Genomic DNA, 13,293 nt, shown 5'->3' with positions numbered 1-13,293 from the left:
TCCAACCCCGCCCCTCCGGCGCGTCCCCTCCACCTTGATAACCGGAAAAGCTCGATGCTGATACCGCAGGCAATAAGAACGATATTATACCTAACCATAACAGTAGCCAATTAAACATTCCTATGGGCCTACCCTAAAATCCTACAATCATACGAGATTACGTTATTTAATTACGTAATTTATGTATTTGTAATCCATTACATAATTAGGAGAAAATGTATAATTAAAAAAAATCCCAAATATCTTTGCTTGTAATTTTAGTGACGGGCTCTTGTGCTCTTTGGAACCGACAAAGCAAGAGTTGTTGCTGCACCCTTCCCAAGACTTGTGCCCAGGTACATCGTCTGGCTTCTCACTGCAATATTACAAACGCAAATTATTCAGTCATCAGAACTGTGAGGCCAACGCTCTACACACATCCACAAACATAAACTAATTCGACCAAAATAAACTCCAGACAATGGGTAGTGTGGCAGAACTATCTGAATGACATGTACTCCCTATCAAACAGCTTTGAAATGACATATTTATAACTCAAGGCAATGTCACATACATTTGGGCTGAGATTAAGCAACTGCCAGTAGCTCTCTGAATCTTCCAGACAGGAAGTATCTGACCCAAAAAGGCCAAACATAAATTTTGAATCTCAAATTAATCTCCATGAAAGACCAGTTTCAGAAGGACGAAACAGAGCAGGAATCCTGAATCTCAGATTAGTGCCCTTGGAGAGCATAAAGCTTTCACAAAGTAGTTGATGACACATGGTGTCCTATACCAATCTGCAAATAAAGCACTTGTCTAAAAATGTCTTTCCTGTACACTGAGGTGAGGATCAGTTACAAGAAGTTTTACTGTAGCTTGAATATACTACGTTATAGTGTCTTATGTTATTATATTATATATTGGGGAATTTCAAATTTGACAAAACATGTACAGTTAGTAAAGGTTTTATGATGAGCCTCAAAATAACTAAATGCATTAACATTACATCCTATGCAAAAAATGGTTTGGAAATTACAACTTCGGAAATCAATCATTAGCTGTTATAATGTATTATTGGCTTCCAGTGCTTCAGTATGAAAGACTTGTGAAAAGAAGTAAACGGGAATGTCACTCTGAGTGTGAATGATCTTTTGCTTTTATTATTAATAACAATACTTCATTGTCATTTGACAAAAAAAAAACAAAAAAAACATTATAACCTGGACCCAGTTGTTGCTTCTGTGTCACCCGAGGAAGAAGGAAGCTTGGTTGGTTGGTCAAGGTTAGTTAAAAAGGAAAGAAGAGGAAGAAAATGTAGGTGGTGATGGAATGGGGGATATGTGGAGGAGGAAAGTGAGTGATGAAGGAGGACATGCTGCTTGTGATGTGTGAGAGAGGTGGAGACAGAGAAGAGGAAAAGGACAGTAGAGGGAATGTCCCATAAATTACAAATAAGGCACTTGACAGAGGAAGAAAAAAAAACATTAAAGCATAATAAAATGTGGTCTTGTGATAATACCCTACACCAAATGTTACACTTTTACCTGATTTGATGTACAAAGTTCTGGTTCATGATCACCCAAAGCAACTAGGCAGTGGTCTCTAACATGACGGAAGTTCCATTCATTCCAGTACATAGGGCAAAAGCACAAGAAATACATTCAAATCTGTCAAACGTGCACAGAACTGTGGTTCTCCTGCAAACCTGTCAGATATCTGCAAACTGCATTTCCACAAATTGTGGCTGGGGCATTTTGTGAATCAACTGCTGATCGATGGAGATTGTGTTATTATAACGTGTTTAAAACCAACCACAAATTATTATTATGCAAACAAAATGGAAATAAACATGCCAGAGTAGGCAGAACAAATAATTTATAAAGCTCTCCAGAGCATCAATATAGAACGCTGGTCTGTCTCCCAACTCTCCAAAAGGGGCGACCTGCCCCCAAAAAGTTTGAAAACCACTGGGTAAGATACATGATGTCAATGGGCATATTTAAATTGCAAGCGGTTATCACCAGCTCAGTCTGTATTTAGTAAGGGTACCCGCTCGCTTGTCTGTTGCCAGAGCGGCCAAGAGCTTTAACAATGGTCACACAAGGATCACTGCGTGGGATTCGTGCCTGCATGGGTTTTCTCTGGGTACTCGGGTTTCCTCCCACATCCTGAAAACATGCATTGCACGTTGAAGTTTATAAATTGCCCATTGGTGTAAATGTGAGTCTGAACATATTGAATAAGCCGTACAGAAAATTTATTGATTTGTTATGGAGTATTTTAGATGTGTTTGAGCTGCTTATTCCATGTTTTCAGAAAACTCCACAAAGATGGTAGCCGCTCCTCTTGTTGCTTTTACCACACCAGGCAATTATTTGGGGAAGGGCTTCAGTTTAGGGGAGGCATTTATAAGTCTGGAGTGGTTGATGCATGCTTTGGCTCATTAGGGCACCGCTTCTAGTATTAGTGGAAAGTATTTCTATTAAGTGGATGACATAGCTCTACCTGGCAATTAATTAGGGAATGATGTCTATATGAGGGATGCATTTGTTATGACTGGATGGCATACCTGGCAATTAATTGAGGCATCTTGTCTCAGAGTGAAGTGTTTATAGTCGTGTAAATTGAGGGCACACCGGTAACTCAATGAGGAATGAAGTCTGTATGAGGGAGGCGTTAATTTGACATAAAGCAGTTGATATACCCATCAGCTAACTATTTGAAGGAGGGTTATCCTAAGTGAATTGGCGACTAACTGGGTAACATGGTCTATTGGAGGGACAGACACTATTTGAAGAAATATATTCTGCTTTACAAATATTTTCTTGCAGTTAGTTTATGGAATTAGAAGTAAAGTCCCCTTTACAAATGGCACAAGCTACATTGAAAGTGTGAGGCACAAAGTTGAAGTGCTAAGATCCAATAAAAAGAAATAAAAGTGGAGGGTTCTGCAAAGACATATTAATAGCTCGTTGCATAGACACAATTTAGGAAAATAAATGCCCCCTCGTCTCCTTTCATAAAAGGGATCATTGATTTGTTCTTTAAGTCAAAGCACAAAGCAAAAACACAAATTAAAGCATCGAGTTTTGGGAAATGGTGTTATTGTATTTTGAAAGAAGCCATTGTCTGGCTCTAAGGCACACAATTGGAGTGAGGAAAGCTATGGCAGACATTGCATTATTACTTCCCTCCTCTTTTTCCAGTTTCTTCCCTGTCTTGAGTGACAACGCGTGTGGGCCAATGTCACAGTCATGCGGACCTTGATGACAAAGGAAAAACAAGCCATGCCACGTCCTGTAGTGTTCTTTTGGGTTTGTACAAATAAAGGTGTGTGTGTTGTCGTGCTGTGCAAAGGAAACTGTGTCAAATTTGCATCTCCCTCTTTGTCACTCCATTCCCTCTTGCAGCCGTTGCTGGTCCTGCCAGGGGATACGAGTCCTTGTGGTGCAAACATCCTTCCTGTCATTCCACCTTGCTGTGGTTGTTGTTGTGCACCGAGTGGCCATTCTGTAGAGGCCCGTTTATCTTTGTGATCTTTTGAATGTCCTCCTCTTCGTCCTCATCTGACTCGTCGGTCTCATCTTTGTCGCTTCTTTCATCATCCACTTTTTCCTGGAAATAAGAGACAGGTGTGTGAAATGCTTTTAGTGCTCATGGAGCTGAAGTCCCAGATGACCAGGGAGGTTATACTTCACAGAGGTCCCTCATTTATCACAGAGCGATAAGATGAGAATCTGAAAAGTAGCGGCCTTATATCTATTTTGTTATTTATAAACATTTTAAAGCTTTATGCATAATACCAATACAAAATATGCATGAGAGATGCGGGTATTATTTTGGTCCACTTGGTGTGGCTATACTCACATAATCTATTCTGTAGTATCAGTGACTTTGAGTGTATGGTACTAAAAGGTGGAGCCTGGGCGGTTGAGTGATGTGAGAGTCAGCAAATGAGTGTAAAAGTTGTTTGTTGTTAGATTAGGATGGCAGCTGGCTATTAACTTAGTAAATGTAAGCTAGTCTGCTTTTTGAGTGCCTCTGGATAGGTGTCTGTTGTGGCCGTGCAGCTGGTGTATGAATGTGCTTGTTATATTGAAAGGAAAATATTACTCAATTTTTTTCAATCAATTGAAAGTGGCAGCTGTGTCTCTCCTTGACCACCTGTCAAGGCATTACAATTAGTTCTAACAGTGGGACGATATATTAAATTAGCCAACCATGTTTACTTAAACGTAGATGTGCAGTGGTGTAAGATGACAACTGTACTGCTATTTTCATCACAGCTAATTACAAAATAAGGGTAGAATAGGCATGAGCATTTCACGGAAACGATCGTTCCGTTACCGTGTCGTTACCCAGCCTGAGAAAACACGGAACCGAAAGTCCGTTTCCCAGATCTCAGGGCTTACTTTTAATAAAATTCGCCCATGTGTGGAATGTAAAACAAGTTCTCAACGAAATACAACAATCTGTATAAAACGAACCTACATGAACCCCTTTATTTTTAATGATTAAAACGCCCAGCTTTGTCAGTGTGGTTTACAAACAGTACCGGTTTCCGCTTCTGCGCTACGTATGCGCAAGGTCGAGTTATTCATATTCGGGTCACTCAAACGCTAGTCAAACATGTCGGTTGCTAAGCGTAAAAGACAAAATGCTCATGCCTGCTTAGGCTTTATTCTGAAGTACATATAAAAACCGGTTCCCATGAGCATTATCAATGGGAACCGAAAAATCATTTCCCACCGTTTCCCAGGACAAAAATCCTAACCCTAACCCTTACTATACTTGCCGAAATCCTCACGCCTGGTAGAATTCTATTTCTTACATTGTGGGTGAGGAATCGGACAGCTATGCGTATGATGAGAATGGCCCAGAAGATGTGAAGACATTGTAGCACCATCAAAAGACCGTTGAAGAAGTAGTAGCCAAAGAAGGGTTCGTAGATGGTCACAGGGTACACCCATGTACAGTAGATAATCCTGGAGAGATAGTGAGCATTTTTTTTAACAACAAAAACATTTTAAAACATGGTTTTATACAGGCCTTTCTTATGCATGTGTTCCAGTGCGTATATAAACTACCATATGATGGTGCTCATAAGGCAGAGGAACAATTGCGATTTTACATTTGTAAACAGAAGAAGTTTACGTCACCTCACACACACAGTGGAGGGAAGTCATCACTCAAGATGTTGTTCATACTTATGCTGTCACATCGAAACTAAAATTATCACACTACAATAAACAGAATAGGATAACTAGTAAATCATCACACTGCAGATATTTGAGCACATAAATGAATAAATGTATTTGATTGACAGGGGAAGTTTAACAAGGCATTTTTTCAGTGCATTCAGCACTTGAGGAGGTCTTCACATTTCCCAATTTAGGAGTTTTAGTGATTTTTTTTTCTAGTTAAAATTTGCCAGGCTTGTTAACAACATGCTTCTCTGTGGTGTGTAAAATGTATAAGACAATGGCATTTTTCATTGTATTCAAAGTAAAATGGTTCATTTAAAGACACAAAATGTATAATTTTTATATATTTTGTCTGACAGTAAACTTCAATATATTGTGTATAATTGCTTGATGGACTAGTTGTAACCTGTTTTAAAAAAGTAAGGTTAAGAAATGTCAAATGGAACCTGGAATCCTTCAGTTTTTTTGTATGTAACCCTCAGAGGAAAGTGCTAAGAAGTTGTGGGATTTTCAACTGTACCGAAAGGGAAAAATGATGAGGCGAGTGACGATGAAGATTGCAGCAAACACAATGAAGATGTAGTTGCATGTATTTCTCCAGCCGGCATAGTTGAACATTTTGGCAGACTAGAAAGAGAGGGAGACAAAGATAAAAATAGTTACACTTAGATCACGTTTCCTCCACTAGAGTGCACTGTTGCATGAGTGTTTCTGTCACTGCCTGTTTTAAAATCACTGGACATTTCTTCAGTTGGACTGTATGACTGTCACTTTATTCATGTCGCTGTTGGATTCAAAAGAACTGACTTGCATATTTACCTCAAGGAGGTAATCAGATGAGTCGTGCACCAGCATGATGAGTGTTCCAGCACGGATGTAGTTGACACACCACGAGAAGCTGATGAGGAGGATGGTTGCAACATGGTGGACAATCTGCTCTTTGAAGTCCTAAAAGAAAACCATGGAGGACGCACACAGTTTTACATGATGGGGGGGTTAAAGCCTGCCTCTTTAGTAGGATTTTCAGATCTCACTCAGCTGACACACGTTGAGCAAAGTACAAACACTCGTGAACACAAACATTCAGGCACATACACACGTGTAACAACAGTCCAATGTCCACACATACAGATGCCAAAACAAATCACACAGGGAGAGGACAGAATTTTTTTTTTGTGCCCTTTACATGCCCTAACAAGTTGTGCGTTGCATTTGGTTAGACTGACTTTGCGTTTGACATCAGAGGCCACACTGAAGAGGAGGGAAGCGTAGAAACCCAGTTCTATCATGTAGTACCAATACTGAGATGGTAGCAGAGTCTGTTGAGGGGGGAATAAAATAATATAAACACATGAACTGTTGCATTAGATTAAAAAAAAAAACATTAAAAAAAGTGGTGACATTCTCTCAAGTGTGTAATCATACAATCATATGTACTCTAGTATGGTCTGTTTTTGTGTTTTTTGTTCGTCTTTGGAGACTTTACATGATTCACTCACTTGTAAGCACTTGCAAGCGCTAACACTGTTGATACTAAAAAAAAATGCAATTGTACTAATAAGGCCTCCCTTCTAAAAATAAATAAGCCTGACTACTGTCTGAGGATATACGCTACTCCCCTTCAAGTCATGGAGGGATATACTGCAATGGATGCCTCTCAAATTTATATTGAATGGAATGCACTGAATAATAATAATAGTGGACTGTCAGGAGACGTACCAGCACAGGAAAGCCTTGCCACATTTCCTGCACATCATACAGCCAAGGTTTCTGGAAGAAAGAAAGGACATTTGAATTACAATGCATTAATAAAATTCTATATATATCGACTGATGCAGCACAGTGGTGAGTCCACGACGCCCACCCCCAAATGATGGCGAATGATGATGTGAATGTGGATCAGGAAAGTTGGAGGAAGGAGAAAGGGAATACTCACGTCAATGAGGGCAGCCAGGCCAGCAATGAAAGCAAGAAGGTAAAAGGTAAATCTCCAACTGCAAGAGAACACACACATACAAACCTTCTGCTCAGTCAATAGGGGAGAGACGACACATTTGCTAACACACGCACACACACACAAATATTCTTTCTCACAATTGGCCCAAACTTGAGTGTTTTTCTTCGCTTGCGATGAAAGTTAGCTAAGGGGCAATTATCGGATGTCTCCAAAGATGATCCTGAGGGATTATCCTGTGGTGTGGAGTGATAAATTTGGCCAATGTTTACGATCCAACGATACAATCGATACAAATAAAAAGAGGAGTAAAATGACAAGGAGAAAGAAAAGCCTGCAACCACACTGGAGTTACCAGATAAGCCAACAGTTAGTCTTGTTCCGGGTACCGCATTTCTTCTTCTACAACGACAGTGCAGAACCTTGCTGGGAATCGACAAAATCCACAAATGGGTTTCATTTTAGTGATTATTCCGTATTTAACGTCTTTGTATTATTTGTGAGGGTAGAGGCTAGGGGAGGTCAATAAACACTTGAAAGCTCACTCACAGAGAGCAGATTAACATTCTACAGGCTACAAATTATGAGCTGCTGCTCTATGTGGCTAGTGGCATTAGCTACGGTTATCGTCTAGAGCAGGGGTCTCAAACTGACTGCCCACGGGCCATTTGCGGGCCACGAACCAATATTCTGTGCAACCTACCTTAATATGAAACTTTACTGTTAGTGCGGCCTTTGAGTTTTATATGAATTGCACTTTTACAATGTTGTGTGCGGCGCTCACGACCTAACCAATCACAGTGGGGTATATGGCTCTCAGGGTGTGACATCGACTGGCCTTGATGTGAGCAAAGAAACACTTTTCAATGAGTCAATGAGTTACAGCAATGTTCTCATGAAGAGTTTTATTTGTAGTTTCGCAGACAACTTGTTTACACTTATTTTGTGTTAAAAAAATAAAAATGATATTTGAGAAAATTCAATTTTTTAAGATTTCTAATATTAGCTGTGCACATGTCTACGTATGCCGAGGCTCCGGCCCAGTCTCAGCCAGACTCTGCCTCCAGCAGCCCAAAGGTAAATTGAGTTTGAGACTCCTGGTCTAAAGGCAAACCCGAATGAGTGCTCGTTTATCCAGTCAGGTGGTGTTGGTCACAATTTTGCCATATATCATCATAAAATCCCGTCTTGGACAGGATGTTTCGGTGATAAAAGAATTTCATACTGATACTAAAAATGCCATATTAGTCTACATTTGCCTTGTATTGGCCGATGTGGGCCAGTGTTTATACATAGGTGATGGCCCGACACAGAGGTATGCTGGGCCTGGGCCACCATTAATGTTGGACCCTGTTGGCATAAAGATGCCATGAGTTTCATGAATTTGACACACCACAGAGAAGGAACCCTGACAAATTTGAATGATTATAAAAAAATAGTACTGTATATTGTTATTAAATATAGACTGTGAGTCTAAAGAATCGTAAAAAAATGTAGCTGTTGTGGCTGTGCTCAAATGTTGTGGTCGTGTCCCCTCGTTGTTTTAAAACCATGTACAACTCAGCTGTTAGTCAAATACAACTATATATACTATGATCTTGGCAAATGGATTGCAGTTCATGTAGTATCTTTCTTATGCCTACACATACGTATCTACATGTTGGAACCGTTGACGTGTAAAGCCTCTGGTAGCTGGAATAGAGTCCAGTTGGTTGTCAACAACGAGACACACTAAAGCACCCTTGCTAGCACGAAGCCCCTTGACTTAAAAAAAAAAATCCCTCATCAATCTTTGGCCTTCTTTCTGTGATGTGCGCGCACCTATGGCCAACAATGAGGTGCTCTAAGGCGATTACACCTGCCCGAAGCTCAGTCCATACACTGGTTGTTAGCTATCCACATACCTGCAAGTCACAATTCGGCCAAACATGCCCTCTTTTAGCCATGTCGCTCAAATGACAGGAAAATGAAAATGGTGAAAAACAGTTTAACGCTAGAGCTCCAATATTGAGTACAGAATTATGTGGATCACAGTCAGGACACTTTTTGAGCAATTATCATCACACAATGTATTTAGAAAACAAATGTCTGAATACAACTTTTAGGGTCTGTAAAGATTTCAAAAAGCAGTACTGTATTTTCCGCACTATAAAGCGCATCTCATTATAAGGTGCATCTTCAGTAAATGGGCTATTTTAAAACTTTTTTCATATATAAAGCGCACCACATTTGAAGGTACATAGAATATACGCTACAGTAGAGGCTGCCGTTATGTTATGCATCCATTAAATGGAGCTGCACTAAAGGCTCAATATTGATTAATATACTGTATAAGGTGCACCGGATTATAAGGCGCACTGTCTGCTTTTTTGAAAATTAAAGGCTTTTAGGTGTGCCTTATAGTGGGGAAAATACGGCACTTGTGTACCCCACTTTGCATAGAAAAGTGAAAGTTGTAAAGAAATAGGCAAATGAATCAGAAAATTTAGAAACACAAATGTAAAACACTCAATCCTTCTGTTTCGGAGGTAGATGAAACAGACGATGACGACAACATGTCACACATGAGAAGGGGAAGCTAAACGTTCAGAAGGAATGTGAATAACGAAAGACAATGCTGCTATGTGTGTGCGTCACACAATGGCTGGATTCAGAGAAGTTGTAACACCGAAGCTAAAGACACAACAGTGGGTGACCGATTTGAGTCACATGCATGCACGCACACAACCATGCATACACAGACACAGACACACACACACCATCCTGGCTCATACTTGTATCTTAAAGGGCTAGTTCCTACACATTGTCAGAAAAACTACACTGGGGTGATCTAATGTTGTCTTCCATTACTTGTACAGTAGAATGAATACAAATAAAATAATTTTATTCCATGTATTTATTGTTTTTATTTTCTAACCAATCTGATGGATGTTAATTTAATTTACAAGTACAGTATATCTTAAATGATTATCATATCTTTAATAGTGATGTGGCCATGTGTTGTTATTGTGAGTTGAACTGACATATTTAAAGTAGAATAAGGGCTAACGGAAACTAGTGAAACGTGGTGTGGTGGCAGAGGATGAAGTTATTTTCACTGTGCCTCAGTTTCCATAAATGATCACACACAAACACAATCAGCATTGGTGATTGAGTCACACTGGTCATGTGCTAATGATTGTGTGTGTTAGGGCAGAAAGTAGACCGAGCCTTTAGAGCATGTGCATGCTAAAAATAGAGTGCTACTTTTGCCCAGAGAAATGTGCTCATACAGTTTGGAGTGACACATGAATGGCAGTTGGTTCAAGCGCCGCTGTTGGCAACATGACATGGTGTGTGTGTGCACGTTACCTGGCCTCTCGAAACTTTTTCAGCAAACTGGGTCGGTCTAGATTTCTCCTTCTTCTAAACCATCGCTGTACCTGTCTTTGCGAAGAGCCTGTCTGCTTGCAAAGACTCACTACTGAAACCTGCAATCACGCAAAACCCTGATTATGTTTTGTGTGAATACACAAGGACCTGGATCCGGCTCAGTTGGGATAGAGATTTACCTGTGTGGGGTTTTTGGTAACTTTACAGTAGTAAGACTCCAGTGTGGGGTTGTGAGGCACCCTGAGCCGTACTGTTTCTTTTACCCCGAGAAGAGAGGCCAAAGGCGTCGCCACCGTCCTGCAAAACACAAAATGGCTGCTTAGGCACAAAATTGATAAGACAAATGGCACATATGAAAGTAAATTATAAAGCATAAAATTTGGGATGAAAGAAAACAAATATGAAATGTGAAAATCAATCAAGCATGACCCCTATAACCACACACACATATGGTTCAGCGTTCACTATTCTCAAATACGCCATTTGTGTGTTTTTCTGTGGAACCTATCTTCACCTAATTGCTGAAAAACCCGCGGCATCGTTTCAAGATTTTTCTGCAGCATCCTAAAATGCCACAAGATGGAGCCAAAACCCTGGCTAATATGAAAGTAGCATTATTGATGTCAGGTAATAGGGATGGAACAATAGCCATGATAATATGATATTGTGAAATTAAAAGTGCCTAAATATCCTTGTGGTCTTGTCTCGGGATAAAAAAAAAGAGCCTCTGTGCTTAAAACTTTGTTTTGGTATGGTTATATACAGTCGCACAATTAGCCAAGCTACTCCAGGCAGACTACAGGGCTCCACTTCCTCATCAGAGTATAATGCACCAGATTGGGCACCTAATCAATTTGACCAAGTAGGGTATGTCACAAAAATACACTGCTTGGCTGACTGGCCCAGGTGAGAAAAGGCTGGGTTGGGAGGGATACAGAAACCACTTGGTGCCCCGAGTCCCTCTCAAAGCTAACAGCATACCCGCTAAGCCAGTCTGGAGTGTTGCGCTGCATTCGACTTGGTGAGAGGTTCCCTGTTTTTTTGCGCTGCCCTCTGTCCCAGTAAACTCTAACTCAGGTGCTGGCATTGCCTGCTAGTGGACCTCCACTTTTCAAAGCTGAATTCTGACTGCCTACCGGAAAGCTCCGCTAGTCGGCACGCCAGTAGCCGCCACCGCCGCTCCCCCTCAAAGAGGTGATCCGCTGAATTCTTTACGCATATTGTAACTGCAGCACTCTTTAGTGGTTCGTCTCAGGTCAAAAGTTGTGGGTGAAAAACCATCACACAGAGAGAGAACAACAATTGTGATTCCCCATTACAACATACCCTATATTACTGTAGTCCTAACAACGAAATCATGAAATTGGACCACTCTATCAAAATACAGATATCTATGAGAAAATAAATCTGACATACTTATCTCTCTTCAAATGAAAAGTCCATAGTTCAAATGAAAACATATTAGAGGCTACTAGGAAAAAGAAATCATCCTAGAATATAAGTAAATGGAGGATGCCTTTAAGAGTGCTCCTGTGTTTATGACTTGAATTGAATTTTTGGACTCAAGCAAAGGAATCGCTGTTAGTGGACAGTGTCCAATTTCTAATGTTATCAAGACAAAAAATCGACAATACAGTAAATACTGTGAAAATATTGAACAGGCAATTTCTCAGTGGACAGTTTGGTTTCTGTGAGCATTTAATATTGCTGCCAGAGTATAAGAATGTAAAGATTGGATGGGCAGGGATATAAGTGGAAAAGAAAATTTGTATTTGAACACCCTGCTATATTGCAAGTTCTCCCACTTAGAAATCATGGAGGGGTCTGAAATTTTCATCGTAGTCCCTGTCCATTGTGACAGAGATTTGCTTGTCTGACAGCCAGTGTTTTTATTCAAAAATGCCATGTTGTATCACATTTTCACAACAAAACAAATGTGACCTGGTGTGAAGCAAGATCCAGCTCGCTGCTGCCAAACCATATCAGTACAACATACATACAGGATATGTATATGTTTATTATGTTTTACAATAGCAGTTACAGTGAAGAAAATAAGTATTCGAACACCCTGCTATATTGCAAATTCTACCACTTAGAAATTATGGAAGGGTAGGAAATTTTCATCGTAGGTGCATTTCCACTGTGAGAGAAATAATCTATCCAGCCATCCATTTTCTTAGCCGCTTATCCTCACAAGGGTCGCGAGGAGTGCTGGAGCCTTTCCCAGCTGTCAGCGGGCAGCAGGCGGGGGACACCCTAAACTGGTCTGGGCGGGTCTGGGATTGAACCTGGGACCTCAGAACTGTAAGGCCAATGCTTTACCAGCTGATCCACCATGCCGTCAAGAGATAATCTAAAAACCAAAATCCAGAAATCACAATGTACGATTTATTTGTGTGATACAGCTGCAAATAAGTATTTGAACACCTGAGAAAATCAATGTTAATATTTGGTACAGTAGTCTTTGTTGGCAATTACAGAGGTCAAACGTTTCCTGTAGTTGTTCACCAGGTTTGCACACACTGCAGGAGGGATTTGTTCCCACTCATCCACACAGATTTTCTCTAGATCAGACAGGTTTCTGGGCTATTTCTGGGAAACACGGAGTTCCAGCTCCCTCCAAAGATTTTCGATTGGGTTTAGGTCTGGAGACTGGCTAGGCCATGCCAGAACCTTGATATGCTTTTTACAGAGCCACTCCTTGATTTTCATGGCTGTCTGCTTCGGGTCATTGTCATGTTGAAAGACCCTGCCAAGACCCATTTTCAATGCTCTGACTGA

The 13,293-nt window shown here is 40.5% G+C and overlaps 1 protein-coding gene across 2 annotated transcripts in view; it reads right to left on the bottom strand.

Moving 5' to 3' along the window:
- Positions 1-1,116: 1,116 nt before the first annotated feature.
- cers2b (ceramide synthase 2b) overlaps positions 1,117-13,293 on the bottom strand; it is a 36,553-nt gene continuing 24,376 nt past the window's right edge. For both annotated transcript variants that reach the window (XM_061819345.1, XM_061819344.1), the window contains exons 3-11: positions 10,692-10,809; positions 10,492-10,610; positions 7,123-7,180; positions 6,906-6,956; positions 6,413-6,505; positions 6,006-6,134; positions 5,707-5,813; positions 4,814-4,967; positions 1,117-3,597 (exon numbers count right to left, since the gene is read on the bottom strand). In XM_061819345.1, the coding sequence (XP_061675329.1) occupies positions 3,448-3,597; positions 4,814-4,967; positions 5,707-5,813; positions 6,006-6,134; positions 6,413-6,505; positions 6,906-6,956; positions 7,123-7,180; positions 10,492-10,610; positions 10,692-10,809 (979 nt within the window). In that variant the 3' untranslated portion in view covers positions 1,117-3,447. The remainder of the gene's footprint in view (positions 3,598-4,813; positions 4,968-5,706; positions 5,814-6,005; positions 6,135-6,412; positions 6,506-6,905; positions 6,957-7,122; positions 7,181-10,491; positions 10,611-10,691; positions 10,810-13,293) is intronic.

This window comes from Syngnathoides biaculeatus, chromosome 5 (assembly GCF_019802595.1).
Source record: "Syngnathoides biaculeatus isolate LvHL_M chromosome 5, ASM1980259v1, whole genome shotgun sequence".
Lineage (NCBI taxonomy): Eukaryota > Metazoa > Chordata > Actinopteri > Syngnathiformes > Syngnathidae > Syngnathoides > Syngnathoides biaculeatus.
Note: the sequence above shows the minus strand (reverse complement) of the source record. Positions and strands in the feature narration are given on the sequence as shown.